The sequence below is a fragment of the Clupea harengus genome, chromosome 14 (assembly GCF_900700415.2).
Source record: "Clupea harengus chromosome 14, Ch_v2.0.2, whole genome shotgun sequence".
In the NCBI taxonomy this organism is placed as follows: domain Eukaryota; kingdom Metazoa; phylum Chordata; class Actinopteri; order Clupeiformes; family Clupeidae; genus Clupea; species Clupea harengus.
Window position 1 is genome coordinate 24996582 of NC_045165.1, and position 14880 is coordinate 25011461.

Below are 14880 nucleotides of genomic sequence, written 5' to 3' on the forward strand. Positions count from 1 at the left end.
TAGAACTGCAACATGGAAGAAGCAGAGAGGGACTTGACCACCATGGGTGCTGATGCTGGGGAAGAGCCTGAAGATGTCGGAGTTATGATCGAGGGTGTGGAGCTGCTGAGCAACCTGGAAAGGAAAGCATTTGCTTTGGATGTACCATGCTCTTCGTACTGATTTACACTCTCAACCTGAGCTACCCCCAGGAGCTCAAATTAACATTCAAAGTCTTCCAGAAGGTACTGATGAACTTGGATGGCAACAATTTTTCCCCAAAGGTCCAAGCACTTAAAATTAAGATGCTCCAGTGAGCTCACTTACAAAACATGCTTTATCTGTGTTATAATTGCAATTGTTCAGAGATATGTGGGATTTTTCTCAATAAATGTTCTTTCTAATGTGAATTCAACATGTGTGACTGATTAATTTAAACAAACTAGGAATAAAGATGGAAATGTGCTTCAAGATAACACTTTATTCAGTTGCAGTTCCCCCCAGGGACAACATTTTACAAAAGTTGCTGTGCATCTAAAGAATGTGGTAGTGATGCAGGGTGTGAAATGTTGTGAGGTTGGAACCTTTACATCAACAGATATTAGTTGAAGTACTTAGTTGACAAACACTAGCAATATTTTTTACCCATCAAAATTAGCATAGGCCTAAAAACTGCACCTTATAAACATCTCTTACTGATGTCATGTAGCCGCCCAAGCTGTTACGCAATCTTTGGCCAATGGAAATCCAGGAGGGCGTTTCTCGAACTCCGTGTGTAGAACTTCACCGGGTCCGAGTGCAAACTGCGAACTCTCTCAATGAACTAGAACAACAACGTCTGAATATCATTGTTTAATACTTGTGTTTATTCCGCTGTGCCATAATTCTTGAGATTAGCCTCTCTCCTGTAAAAGAAAAATTGTTTGAACTGACGTTGTGGGACGGCTGCGTCGTTTGAATGGCATATGATGGTCAGTCTCGCGAGTTGCCAATAGCGACGGTATAGTTTACTTCTCAACACGTCGGTCTGTTTCCAAGGCTAAATCGAAAATCTATGACCACCAATACCAACTTGCCAGACTAAGTTTGCAGTTTTGAGGTCAAGTTTATTTGCTGCCACAGGTCTGTTCTCTGTTGTCAAATATGGCATGGGAACCTAAACGCGGTCGGCTACTGTGTATGCTCTCGTTAACTTTTGGATTTTTTATTGTGGAAGTTGTGGTCAGTCGAATGACCGCTTCTCTTGCCATGCTTTCGGACTCGTTTCACATGCTCTCAGATGTGATAGCTTTAGCTGTGGCCCTGGTTGCCATGCGCTTCGCAGAAATGACACGGTCCACTGAAACGAACACTTTCGGCTGGATCAGGGCTGAAGTGATGGGAGCTTTGGTTAATGCGGTGTTCCTGACAGCTTTGTGTTTTACTATCCTACTGGAGGCCGTGGAGCGCTACACGGTCCCTCATGAAATCGAGAATCCCCGGGCTGTTATTTGGGTCGGTGCCGCTGGGCTTCTTGTCAACCTATTGGGTCTTTTTCTGTTTCACGAACACGCTGGACATGGACACTCTCACTCTCATTCTCATTCTCACGGGACCACGACGAAGAAAGCATCAGAGAAATCCAGTCACACAAAATCTCGGCTGGATGGGTCATCAGAAGACCTGTCCTGTAACTTAATGCTGAACCCAGGCAGCCAGGAGAAAAGTGGTTAGTACAAATATACTGATTTCAAACTTTCTAATATAGGCACAGTGTAGGTTATATGAGGAACAATGAATAAAAGCTGTCTTACATTGCTGGGGACATAACTACAGATATTTGCTGATATAAAATATTTTAACAATGGCAACATAAAGGCCTAGTCCATTTCCGATGTAATTATTAGTTATTTCTATGATGTTTTTTTCTTTCTTTGTAGATGAGGTGGTCTGCAGTGAGGAAGTAGAGGTGCATCTAAATGGTGGAGTGCATCTGGAGGAGCTTGAGACCATCCAGGGCTCTGACTCTCAGCTCAACATGCGCGGTGTCTACCTTCATGTGCTTGGCGATGCTCTGGGCTCTGTCATTGTGGTGGTAAATGCCCTCATCTTCAACTATGTTTGGCAGCCATGTCCTCCAGAGGGACTGTGCAATAACCCCTGCTTCAGCCAGCACTGCCCTCATCAGGTTCCCCTTAATGGGACCTCTGTCTCAGATATGCCCTCTGCTGGACCCTGCTGGGTGCTGTACCTTGACCCCACCCTGTGTATGCTGATGGTGTGCATCCTGCTGTACACCACCTTTCCGCTGCTTCAGGAGTCTGCACTCATTCTGCTGCAGACAGTGCCTAAACAGGTGGACGTGCGACGGCTGCGCATGCGCCTGCGGAGCCTGGACGGTGTCCTGGCTGTGCATGAACTGCATGTCTGGCAGTTGGCCGGCAGCCGCATCATTGCCACAGCTCACATCAAGTGCCACAACCCCGATGCATACATGGACATCGCCAAGCGCATCAAAGATATGTTCCATGACGAGGGCATCCATGCCACCACAATCCAGCCTGAGTTTGGGGGTGACACTGTAGCAGAATCCAGTGGCGCTATGTGTGAGCTTCCATGCCGGGTCCAGTGCGCCCCGAAGCAGTGCTGTGGGGCTGGAGCCATTGCTGCATCTGTGGGAACCACCAGTTGCAGAGAGACCACAGATCCACAAGTTCAGTATCAGTCCCCCACTGGGACAGAAGTGATCTACACAGAGGGGCAGGGGGCAGAGGTGAGGTTGCAGAGGGACACAGAGTCTGCTGTGTAAAACCAATGTTCAGACCACTGAGATGGACTTTAAAGTTAATTTTTAGACTCTCACACGCTAAGTACAGATATGCTTCTTTTCTTTCTTTTTTCATCATTTTGTCATTCTCTCCTGGAATATCAGCTGTCTTCCATGGGATTTTCCATTTAGACCCTTCAGACTTGTGACTCATGAACACCAGAACTCATGACTGGAACAACAGATGATGTGAATGTGCCTACCGTGCTTATCATCATGTGAGACCCCACCTAGAAAAGCCATGGATTGGGCTTGATGAAATGTTTAAAGATACTACTTTGCCAGGTTATTTAGCTACAAGCTACCTCTTTGGACTTCAGAAAGCTGCCATGTACTGTATGTCCACTGATGTTTGCCAACACAAATGTAATCTTACGTAATTGCAATCTGAGAAGCTCACTACTTTTAAGTCATATAGAGCTGGAAGTGCTTTTGTTTACTTCAGATATCTTTTTCTGTTAACGTTAACATTTAAAAAAAATATGTAAGATAATGTCGAATAATAATAGGCATTGTATATTTAGTAATATTCAGATTTAAACTTTGAATAAAAAAAATTAAGAATATGATTTATTAAATCAAATAAATTAAATGATAGGACATGTTGCCAATTGTTTGTAAAGTTAAATTCTTTAAGTAATCATTCACTTAGCCACGGCCTGCCTTATTTTTCTTTTTGTTATGACGAGTTTATCCCTTAACTTTTTAGTTTTAACATTTTACAAGTGTTTATTTGTTCCTTTTAATGTGAATGTCTTAACATGGACTAGATTGCTAAACTGCTTTAATAAGGTAAGAAGTCAAGCCTCTAACACAAAACAGAACAATTGCAATCTCTCCCAACATTTTTACATTTTATTTGCTTTTGCTGAACAATAAAATTGAATTGTTTTCATCTGAAAAATCTTGAAAGTGCAGAGAAAACTCAAAGCTGGCATGTATTGGTCTGGTCAGGGGTCTATGAGTGCATTACAAACAGCTGAGCAAACAGCTCCCCCCCTCCTTTTTTTCAGATGGACCTTGAAACCAGCAACATATATTGCTGTTTACACAGTCATATCCACTCAATAGAGTGATCACTATTACCAGCTGTGTCTCTATTTCTGTCTTGATTCATCTGCATCCTTGTGTGCTAGCATATGAGTGGCTGGATGCAATCAGTTGTGGCATTTAGAAAGAAAAGGCTGGGTATCAAGCAAGAGAAATAGGTTTACCCAGTACAGTCTGATGCAATCACTTCTGTGGTCTGTGGAGCTCTGTGTGCTAAAACAATGGAGAAAGGCTTTCATTCAATCTACTTAAGTCCACAGTCCTCCAACCTCTCTCAGGGCTACGGTCTGCTTCATATTGCTCACGGTCAGACAGAATTGTTTATTCCAGTGTTTACAGTATTTAGTTGGTGGTGGTTATGAACAGTGTTTTTGCACTGGTTATAATGTTTCTAAACATTTTAAAGTAAACCTGCTTAAATTAATTCTGAGATGAAACTGGGATCTTTCCTGACACTGATACCCATGAGGTGTGTATGAGGATTACTGTGCCCTCTTCCCATTGTTCAATAATATCTCCTTGTCAAATTTGAGTACCCCAACAGTGCAGACGAATTTATTTGAATCTTTGAATGATACAAATATTGGTGCAACTGTTGCTCTGCAATCCATTTGTAGGTTTTTAATGGCCCTAGTAGTACATTGAACAGATATATCAACTTCAGTGCGGTCCAATGATACTCACAATAATAGATCCAACTCCGCCACCCCGTGGTGAAAATGCTAATAAATGCATAAGGCCCAGCAGGCCACCCTCATGAAGATACGGGCACCCACCCTGTTCTCTACTTATACAAACGTTACTATCTCCGATACAGTAGGCGGCGGTATGCACATTCTAGTTGGTAAGAATAGTAAGATGGTAGAAAAAGAATTGTTGATCTATGGAAGATGTTGGCGCTGGATACTGGTGTTCCAAATTGCAATTTATTGAGTTTAATCTGGCATTAATGCCGTCCATGAACCGATTACAGTTTACAGTAGGGCTGGCCAGGTATGTCGTTCAGCCTGCATACAAAACATTTAACAGTTTGTCCAGATGCATGTTGTTAGCAGACCAAGGTAGCTAGCCATGTTGACGTTAGCTAGCCAACCAGCCTGTTACTTTGCAAGCTATTTCACGCGAGCATTTTGTTTTTAACTTTCTGGTTATCCACCTATTCATCTACTTAACCAATCAGTATCGTCTTACACGCATGTCAGTACCTTTGTATTTCAGACTTGAAGAATGTAATATTCTTAGCTTAGTTAGCTAAATCAAGTCAAGGTCAGCTTACTGCAAACCAATCTCATAGGCAGTCTTAACTAAAGTTAACAAACCGACCACATGCCCCCTTTCATAACGCTACTCTTTATTAGTCAACTTGCAGGTAGTGATGTCTCCTCGGCTGCTATGGACGTTTTTCACGCCCGTGGGCAGGAGAGCTTTGTGTACTTGTGCTCCCATGAGTTGGGGAACGTCACACCATATTTCTTGTTTTCAACGCGAGAGTACTCCGCCACAAGGATTGGTGAAGTACACCTGCCCCATCTACGTACGAAATTACACACAACGTGGGACCACGGCACTTCAAACTAATGGATCGGTACTACAACCTCTGTTCTGCGCGGATAACTTTAGCCATAGATCTCCAACTGCGTTAAAGTTGTCAGATGAACCATGGAGGACATGGCTGATGCAGATGCGCTTCAGATCTACCACTGCCAACAGGTCGGTGCTGAAAGAGGGTGGCCTGCCCGGTAAACGAACCCTAAAAGGCCCTAGAACGAAACAGCCGTCAAGAGCCAATCAGCCAGTGCCAGAGGAGGACTTGGTAAGACTCCACCATTTCTCTGCAGTATAAACTCTTTGAGACATAGACTTGCATTTATCGTATATTGATATATTTGATATATTTATTTTATTGTCTGTCTATGCCCTCATTTTCCTACAGGATGTAATGCAGAGCATTGCTTTTGCCACAGCGGACCAGTACCATTTGCCCACTCTCTGCCACGACTTAGTAGCCAATGGCTTCTATGAAATTACAGACCTGCCAAGAGGTTGGTTAGTCAAGCAGTTAAGCACTTGACAATGTCATGTCAACAACAGAAAACATACTTGCCTACAGAAGTGCAGAAGAGAGACCAAAATTGATTTGCTATTTACTCGTTTCAGATGCCGCCAATGTGCTGGTGATGGGAACAGACAACATATCCAAACCAAATGACAATGCTATGATGTTCTTCTTCAGGTACACTGGCAATTGTATGTACATATTGATTACAGCCCAGGGCATCCATCATTACTGTCATACTCCCCATTACTATGACCAGCAACTGTAGTGTCAGTGCTGCCCCCTTGTGCCCACCTAAGGTTTGGAACACAGTGTGGTCAAAACTAGGATCTACTTTGTTCAAAACAATGAAATACAGGTGTATATGGGAGCACATGCATACAGAGTGCGCCCAGGTTGTTTTAAGGAGTCTTGTACAAGAAAATCTGTTATGAAAGTAACTCTACTTATTTTGTTTTGAAGGGAAGGGTCTGTGGTTTTCTGGAATGTTGAGGAGAAAACTGTAAGTATGTTACAATGTTTATATGTTTCAGGGTATCAGCAATGTTATGAAATATAATGTAATGCTTGCCTACAGAGTGCTTGCTGGTTCTGCTCCCACTTACCTAAATGCTCTTGTAAGGGCAAATGTCACACCCAGGACGCTGCGCTCGTCTAGTGAGCGTCGTGTGGCACTGCCGTCCGTGCAAGCACGGCAATCCAAACTATTCTCATTTGTAGTCCCACGTTGGTGGAACGAACTGCCTAGTACTACCAGAGCAGGGGCGTCCCTCTCTACCTTCAAGAAGCTTTTGAAGACCCAACTCTTCAGAGAGCACCTCCCTTCCTAACTGGCACCTTGACTAGCGCTTAACTTGCACTTCAGCAGTTACATTCCTGCACTTCTTTTTCCTTTCTAGGTCGTTTTTCTAATTCTTATTATAAAATAGGGTGATATTTGAATTGAATGAAACCCAAAAGGACTGTATTACTGGTTGTGAAATAGGTGACAATCGCCACAGGTCTGTCCGGTTAGAACAAGAACGGATGCCAATGTTCAATGATGACTGATTTATTGCACACACACACGAAGTGAAGACATGAAGTGGTTGATGAAAGAATGATGCCCGTGAATATAATTATCTTCGTAACAGACTTATATTCATTGGCTGACAATGATCGAATGATCCGTGAATATAACTATCCGTGTAAAGGACTTATATCCAACATGAATCCTGGAATGAGTTGAAGAACCATGAACCGTGATTGACCGTGGTTTCTATAGAATGACATGAATAACAAATATACAATATTAACAATGATATTTACAACAAGCATAACTATATTATACACACGATGAATATAACGGCAATGATCTGAATATGGATATGTTACTTTAACACCGTGCCGCGTAACGGTGAACATTCCATTATCTCCGTTACTAACATTCACGTGAATTAGCAGTAACGGAGTGAAATACACAAGACAGTGAATGATTAATATCCTAAATGACTAACAGATATTATCTACACTAATATTAACAGACTAACTCGCTAAATCACACATATACTATGTACAAACACTCACATTCACAAAGACGCACGGCAGGATGAACGTGAATGTCCTTGATAACAGAATTGTCCGTTAACTCCTTGATGAGAGTGCTCCTCTCCAGCTTCTATTGACCCACACACTGGCCAGCGGTGGGTCAGGCTTATATAGGGGAGCTGAGGGGGAGCCTTGAAACTGTTGGGTTTGACCAAATGGTCAGTGAAATTCCACTGTGCACGAGCCCCACGGAACTCTGGGATCAAATGATAGGATGACCTTTCATGGACCCCAGGTCCCGTGAGTGGCCGGCACAGTGGGGGTGCACAGCTGGATGCAACTGGTGAAGCAGCCTTTTTAACACTTGTAGTATTTATTGTTACACCATGTTCTTTATTGCTCTTAGCTTGACTGTTCTCTCCATTGTACGTCGCTTTGGACAAAAGCGTCTGCTAAATGACTAAATGTAAATGTAAATGCAATGTCACCTTTGTCATTATTTCCATTATCTCAAAATTGTGATGGCTTTCTCCATAGATGAAGTCTGTGATGCGGCTCCTGGAACGGCATGAAATTCAGCCGTATGAGGTGGCTTTGGTCTACTGGGAAAATGAAGAGATCAACTACACTATTGGAGAGTATGTAATAAGTCAGTAAGATCTGTGTTCATACACTGCAGATGAAGTCATTAGTTCAATTAAATTCACATTGTAATGAACCGCTTTCCAGACCAATGATGGAACTGGGAGTTGGTGAAGGTTTATGTGTGTCCATCTCTCTACGCTTTTTGAGATATAATATTTGAATAAAGAAACTAATCTTTGTAAATATAATTAATCAGACTCAGTTTAGGAACTTATTCAACATTTGTACCTGCTCTGTTATGCTCTGCTCTGCAATATTATTACCTGTGAAGTACTGTAACTTATGGTAGTTTCTTCTGGATACCTACAATTTGTTATGATATCAGTGAAAGACCTTGAAAGGGTATGAACATATCTGGCTGCTCAGGTGATGCTACACACAAAGTGTGGAAGTCTCTGGCTACAGAATACTCAAAATGCTTTTTGCCATCTCCCCTTAAATACCTAGTCCAGTTACATGCATATTATGTAATTGATAACCAAGGAATGCTACATCCTACATTTGCTTCATCCAAGGGGAAACTCCAAGCTTCATCGTGGAAGTTTCCTTCTCAATGGTGATATGGACTATGAGCAGTTGGTTCTGGAAAAGTTTGCCTTCTCCAATGCTCTGTCTCTATCTGGTAGGTGTTTAAAGTTCCCTTGGTCAGTTTTATCATGTATACAGATTCTCTTTACATGGCCAGCAGAGGATGGGTACATTTGGTCTGAAATCTCATCTCTATCTTACTTCCTAGTTAAGTTGGCCATATGGGAAGTCTCTTTGGACAATTTTGTGGAGTCAATCCAGTCAATCCCAGAGGTGCTTTGCAGGCAAATTTTTCTTGATATTTTGTGGAAGAAAAACAACTCCTACCATGCCCTTACATTTTCAGACTTTTTTCTCTCTTTCATTTTAATCTTTGTGCTTCACAGATGCTGAAATCTGGCCAGAGGGTCAAACTCTCTAGGTCTGATGTCCTGCAGAAAATTGGAGAACTTTTTGCTTTAAGGTAAAATTAAAACCTTGCAGCAAACCTCATCTCTCAAGTCTGTGTTGAGTTAGCACAACACAGGTCATACAGATGTTTTTCCAAGGCACTGACCAGCCCATTAAGATTCATTTGTGTTTGTTTAAAATAGCTTGTTTACTTCTTGAAGGCACTGTATAAACCTAAGTTCCGACCTGCTGATCACCCCAGACTTCTACTGGGACAGAGAGAACCTGGAGCAGCTGTATGACAAAACCTGCCAGTTCCTCAGCATCAACCGTAGGGTGAAGGTAGGGTACCTGTGATATGGATGGTTTAGATTCACGAAGAATATAATTTCATATGTAATGAATCCCTTTATACAACATATGGCTTGTTCTTACTGTTGCTGCATGACAGCCAAAACTGACATAAACACCAAGTTTGAATAAAGGAGGAGTTATTCGCTTTCACAGTTCTATACATTACTTTGAGGGCAGTTCTGTCAGATTTGTGAACTTCGCCCTAACACCTTTCTGACTGGTCCACTTTTCTTTAGGTTGTGAATGAGAAGCTGCAGCACTGTACAGAGCTTACTGACCTGATGAGGAACCACTTGAGTGAGAAGCACAGTCTGAGACTGGAGTGGATGATTGTCATCCTCATTACCATTGAGGTCAGACTCTTCTTCCCTCCATGTATTGTATGCAGGACCCATTTCATGACATAGATCAGGGGTTTTCAACTGGTTTTGTCCCAGGGACCACCATTCTGAGTAGAAAGTACTTTGCGGCCCACTGATGTGCGTGTTTGTAACCGCCATGCCCCCTCTTCCCGCACAGATATTCTGCCTATAACACTTAAATATGTGAAATTATCAGGGTAGATCACTAACCGCCGCCGCCGCCACGTCCCCTCCCCCCGTGCACATATTCCACCTGTAGCACTTAGTTAGTGTAATTTCTTCGCTGAATATGGGTCTACATCGGTATATTTTAGGCAATGCGACTTGGCTATTCAGATTGACACATTTTTCTTATTTTAGATATTTTTCACGATATTCAAGAGTAATCTGGAAATGTGTTGAAATATCAAAGCGAATAAAAAAAAAAATGGTGAACTGATCAACATAGGCTCATGTCGCGGACCCCCTGCAATGCCGTCGCGGACCCCCGGTTGAAAACCCCTGACATAGATAACAGCGAAACGGTTGACTCTTTGCAGCATACGCCTTTCTAGGCTCAAGATTATTTAAAATAGATGGTGTGTTGAGCCATTTTCAACCCATAAAATGCTGATTTAAAAAAAAAAAAATTCAAAATGTAAATATTGTCAATATCAACACCAGCACTGATGTGTTTCGTCACAGTCCTGTAATATTATTTAGGGTACAGCTCAAAAAACACATGTAAGGATGCAGTTACACTTTAAGGAGTTCAACCAGATATGTAAACTTTATTTCATGACAGCTGGTGCAAGATGTATGATGTTTGTATTTGTTGCCATTTCTGTCTCTTTTAGGTGATGTTTGAGCTTGCCAGAGTGATCTTTTGAAGAACATTTTTGGTTGCCTGGGCACAAGATTTATTTTCGTCATTTGCACTAAAAAAAAAGTATAAATAAATAAATAAACTACCTAACAGTGTGTTCTCCATTTCCTATCACGATACATTATGATATTACAGACATATCTTTCCAGACAACAGGTTACTTAGCAGGTAAATTAGCAGATCACGAACTGATACGCCTTAATAAGTATAGTTGTCTCTTGTTTATCTCTCTGACATGAGATCTCTTATTTGTTTAACAATAGCCTAAACTGTCAGACTGACAGTCACCAGGTGTCCCGCTTTGTGTTGTAGTCCTGTAGCTGTAGCTTTGTGTTGTAGTCCTGTAGCTGTAGACCATGGGGCCTCAGGCCACTAGACCCGGTTACCTAAGATAGCCCTAGCTCCCACTGGCCCGGCAGTGGAATCACAGCTATTTTTACCCTTTCGCTGGGTATCCCACATATTGTGTGTTAATGTCCCACATTCTAATTGGTCATTTCATTTTTATTTGCCCGAAATAAGGAACTCTGCTCTGTCGCACAAACCAGATTTACGCTAACTTTGCAGACAAGGTCAAAGATACCAGCTTTGTGGCCACAAAGAAAACACATTTTTTTATTGAATTATATTATGTTCTTGGGTAACCTTTCAGCCTCAGTAACATGTTCTACACAAATGTACTACTCGTCCCACATTTGTATGTTTGCATCTGCTGCTCAGGCAGGCTGGTTTCACTTGGCAATTAACAAAGCATACATGTATAATAACTTTAATCACCAGGCCAACCTACTATGGTTATATTGGGATATTTATTGCATAACTCGAGTGTGCTTAGAACCATCTAGGACCGCGCGCGCGAGAGAATAAAAGCGGTTGTTGAGGCGCCCTTACTACCCTCAAGGCGCGCGAAAATAGTCACGTGATCACAACGTAAATGCTCCGGAAAGCACCAACATCCAGTGTCTCCGTATTGCACAGGAAAAGAACAATTTTACAGTTCTTACTACTGCTCAACTACTTCAGTTGTATCATCTGCATTTGACGAACAATTATAAGGTATGTTGTCAATATGCAAACAGAACTATTTAAATGGTATAAATGACTGAATCTGCACTAAACGCGTCGTCCCTTACCGTGCGGGACAAACAAGACAAGCGTTTCTTATCTGTGCTTAGCAAGATTCTTGTGCCTGTTTGAAGTCTCATATAGATAACTTTTGTGTAAAGTTAACTGAAATAAGTAACTTTTACCAAAAAAACAACCTTGTCCCTTCACATTTTGTTAGTGAATTTCTATTGGATAGTATGAACATCATCAGTGACTTCTAAAAACATACAAAGCTCAAGTCACAGAGTGACGTCTGATGGCAACGATAACGTTACCTGTCCACCTGGTTAATGTTGAAATTGTGACATCGTTGTGACCCTCTCACAGTATTTACATTCCTATCGGACCTAGCTGTCTATCGCTAGCTATCACGAAAAATGTCATGTTAAACTGCATTAGGTTCAATGGGACTCCCTTTGTCTCTGTTGGCAGAAACTAAAATAAACGGTCCGACTGAATTAACCCATCAGGACACTTTCAGAGATGGGCCAACCTGTCTGTTGATGTATGTACATTAACCAACGGTGCATTTATTGGAGGTGGTGAAGTCTGACAAGTCTGTCGGAAGTTAGCACATTTTGCTAACATCGCGTACAGTAGCCTAAACCTGGCTAATAAGTTACGTCAGAACATTTCCTGTTTGAGTAATAATAGAAATAAAATGTAATTTCCACTAGTTGAGTAGATGTTGTTAAAATGGAAAAATACGGCCTTATATGTCGGTTGTATGTCATGTAGCTTTCTGTATTAGCTTGTTGTTGTTATTGTTGTTATTGAGCTTGGACTGTTTTTTTTGTGTTTTATTTTATGTATATGTCTGTGTTCTTACATTTGCAGTGATGTAAGGATGGAGCTGGCCCATCATGGTCTGGTTCTCCTACAGAGGCTGAATGCTCAGAGGGAGTTTGGGTTCCTGTGCGACTGCACTGTAGTCATTGGAGATGTTTTCTTCAAAGCCCACAAGGCTGTCCTGGCTGCCTTCTCTAACTACTTCAGAATGCTTTTCATTCATCAGGACAGGTACTTTGGTTCTCTTGGTGGGGAAACGGCCTTAAGCGTACAGCTGGCTGACGCCCTCTGTACTGCATGTCTAGTAACGGTACATCAAAGAAAGTTGAAAGGAATGGCTGTGTTAACTTGCAATGCAAAGCTTAGACATTAATGCATTTTTTGTGTATCTTGCAGTGAGTGTGTACGTCTGAAGCCGGTAGACATCCAGCCAGAAATCTTCAGCTACCTCCTGAACCTGATGTACACTGGAAAGCTGACCCCCCAGCTTATTGACCCGCTGCGACTGGAGCAGGGTGTCAAGTTCCTGCATGCTTACCCTCTTCTACAGGAAGCCAGCCTGGACCTGCAGCCCAGCGCACAGTCTGCTGTGCTGACCAACTCCCTCTACGGCATTCAGATCGCTGAGCACCACTCCAGTAACCCCTCACCCCGCAAGCGCAAACGCCCCCCCTCCTCCCCCCTGCCCACTGAAAATGTAGTCTGTGTACCCAAACAGGAACTTGGAGGTGTGGAGATTGCTGTTTCCAATTCTCCCCATGTGTCTGCAGAGAGGAAGGTGTCCTGTAGTCCCACAGCCCCTTCTGCATGCCCTCCGCATCCACACATGCAAGTGGGCATAATTCAGCGCAGCGCCTCCCGCAGGAAGCACCACACCTGCAGCCACTGCGGCAGTCTGTTTACCCAGCGCAGTCAGCTGAGGGAGCACATGGTCCTGCACATCCAGCAGGGCGCACAGCTGAATCTCACTACCTACAGCAACCAGCAGGGGGAGCATGTGGGCTCACAGCCGCAGGTGCAGGAGCCGAGTGGAAACAGAAGTGGAGATGCAACACCTGACAGCTCCCTTGCTGAGCCTGAAGCAGAGGAAGAGACGGTGCGTGCTGACAGTGATGTTGTCAACAGCGATGGGGAGTTGCCAGCCATGCTGGTGCAGCAGGGTGGAGAGTCCACACCGCCACCTTCAGACATTGCTGACATTGACCGCCTTGAGGATGTGTCTGCGGTAGATGTGAGCGATGCTAAACGGCGGCGTTTCCAGTGCCCGACCTGCGGGCGTAAGTTCTTGCAGCGCAGCCACTGGCGTGAGCACATGTACACCCACACAGGCAAGCCCTACCGCTGCAGTGCCTGTCACAAGTCCTTCTGCCGTGCCAGTCAGGCGGCACGCCACACCTGCCGCTTGCTCACGCAGGACGCCTACACCATGGTGGACCCTCAGTGTCTACTGCTGTGTGATGGGGTGGATAGCAGCCAGACTGAGGCCCTCTTCCTGCCCTCCAGCCGGCCGTATAAGTGCCACTCCTGTTCTACCCTCTTCTGTAGCCCAGCTGAGGTCTTTAAACATCACTGCAGCCAGGCTATCAATGCTCAGGGTTTTGTACGGCCTCAAGATAAGACCCAGAGCAGTGGATCAAGAGGTTCAAGCCCAGTCCTTCCCGATGCTGATGAAAGCTGAATTTGGGCCTAAAATCTTTTTCTATGTACTGTACATTGTTTATGTGGCGAAAGCTTACAAGTTTTCATGTAGTTGCACCTTATGCAACGTGGTATTTGACTTTAATTTTTACATATTCATATTGATCCTTTTTGTCTGGACAACACTTAACACATTTTTTTACTGTATTTGTTGACAATAAACAGATTTTTGTAAATAACAGGTCCTGGGTATGTTTGTCTCTTCATTGTCTTCTTGTAGGGATGTAGCTCTGCATGCTCAAGTGTGCTCTATCTGGGGCCTTATTTTCTTTTACGTAGTAGAGGTACAAGCATCCATTGACTTATTAACCATGTTGACAGAAAGAGCTTTGTTCTAGCTTCGTTCCTTACCAGTCTCTTGTGCAAATCATTGTACCACAAACATCCACGCCAGTATTAGCAGTTTTCTTCAAAAGTGGTACGTAAGCTTGACATATGTTTCTGCTATGTTACATCAAAGCCACAGCGTTTGGTCTGTTTTGTTGGCCCTTGAGGCTTTTGATAAGAGTCTTGCTTTACATTCTTCAGATCTTTCAGACAACTCCCCTAATGTTGTAATTTTTACCTCTTTTCTCCCGTTAACAAAGAAGCATCAATTTCTTTCTAAAATGAAATGATAAACACAGACATTCAAGGATACTTTTATTTAAATAAAACATACAGTAGTTTGAAGTTTATTAACAGCGTGGAATCTGAAAAGTTACAGGTACTGTTCTGATGTATA

At 42.9% G+C, this 14880-nt stretch overlaps 3 protein-coding genes across 4 annotated transcripts; all 3 read left to right on the forward strand.

Annotated features, from left to right (window-relative positions):
* Window positions 1-766: 766 nt before the first annotated feature.
* LOC105895753 (zinc transporter 1-like) lies at window positions 767-3349 on the forward strand. The gene is made up of 2 exons (XM_012822435.3): window positions 767-1687; window positions 1899-3349. Exons 1-2 carry the CDS (start codon window positions 1123-1125, stop codon window positions 2765-2767), a joined length of 1434 nt encoding a protein of 477 aa, XP_012677889.1. The 5' UTR covers window positions 767-1122; the 3' UTR covers window positions 2768-3349.
* Window positions 3350-4640: 1291 nt separating this feature from the next.
* rmnd1 (required for meiotic nuclear division 1 homolog) lies at window positions 4641-10654 on the forward strand. 2 transcript variants are annotated; one of them, XM_012822436.2, is made up of 12 exons: window positions 4641-4828; window positions 5194-5648; window positions 5769-5877; window positions 5993-6068; window positions 6354-6393; window positions 7956-8056; window positions 8579-8685; window positions 8800-8864; window positions 8978-9054; window positions 9203-9323; window positions 9572-9688; window positions 10534-10654. In XM_012822436.2, the coding sequence occupies exons 2-12, from the start codon at window positions 5211-5213 to the stop codon at window positions 10564-10566; spliced, it is 1284 nt and encodes a 427-aa protein (XP_012677890.1). In that variant the 5' UTR covers window positions 4641-4828; window positions 5194-5210; the 3' UTR covers window positions 10567-10654. The 2 variants fall into 2 exon arrangements, with proteins under 2 accessions (XP_012677890.1, XP_031435946.1); XM_031580086.2 differs by having other exon boundaries at window positions 4656-4679.
* An 87-nt stretch (window positions 10655-10741) lies between these two features.
* zbtb2a (zinc finger and BTB domain containing 2a) lies at window positions 10742-14337 on the forward strand. Its single transcript, XM_012822393.3, has 3 exons — window positions 10742-11618; window positions 12507-12689; window positions 12855-14337. The coding sequence occupies exons 2-3, from the start codon at window positions 12517-12519 to the stop codon at window positions 14134-14136; spliced, it is 1455 nt and encodes a 484-aa protein (XP_012677847.1). The 5' UTR covers window positions 10742-11618; window positions 12507-12516; the 3' UTR covers window positions 14137-14337.
* The last annotated feature ends 543 nt before the right edge of the window (window positions 14338-14880 follow it).

What these genes read in the sequence shown, in the direction of transcription:
- rmnd1 (XM_031580086.2), top strand. An exon ending in CAGTGCCAGAGGAGGACTTG is followed by an intron (nt 5,649 to 5,768) that starts GTAAGACTCCAC and finishes ATTTTCCTACAG; the next exon opens with GATGTAATGCAGAGCATTGC. An exon ending in GGAATGTTGAGGAGAAAACT is followed by an intron (nt 6,394 to 7,955) that starts GTAAGTATGTTA and finishes CTTTCTCCATAG; the next exon opens with ATGAAGTCTGTGATGCGGCT.
- LOC105895753 (XM_012822435.3), top strand. Translation starts at nt 1,123, where the DNA reads ATGGCATGGGAACCTAAACGCGGTCGGCTACTGTGTATGCTCTCGTTA. An exon ending in AGGCAGCCAGGAGAAAAGTG is followed by an intron (nt 1,688 to 1,898) that starts GTTAGTACAAAT and finishes CTTTCTTTGTAG; the next exon opens with ATGAGGTGGTCTGCAGTGAG.
- zbtb2a (XM_012822393.3), top strand. Translation starts at nt 12,517, where the DNA reads ATGGAGCTGGCCCATCATGGTCTGGTTCTCCTACAGAGGCTGAATGCT. An exon ending in CTTTTCATTCATCAGGACAG is followed by an intron (nt 12,690 to 12,854) that starts GTACTTTGGTTC and finishes TGTATCTTGCAG; the next exon opens with TGAGTGTGTACGTCTGAAGC.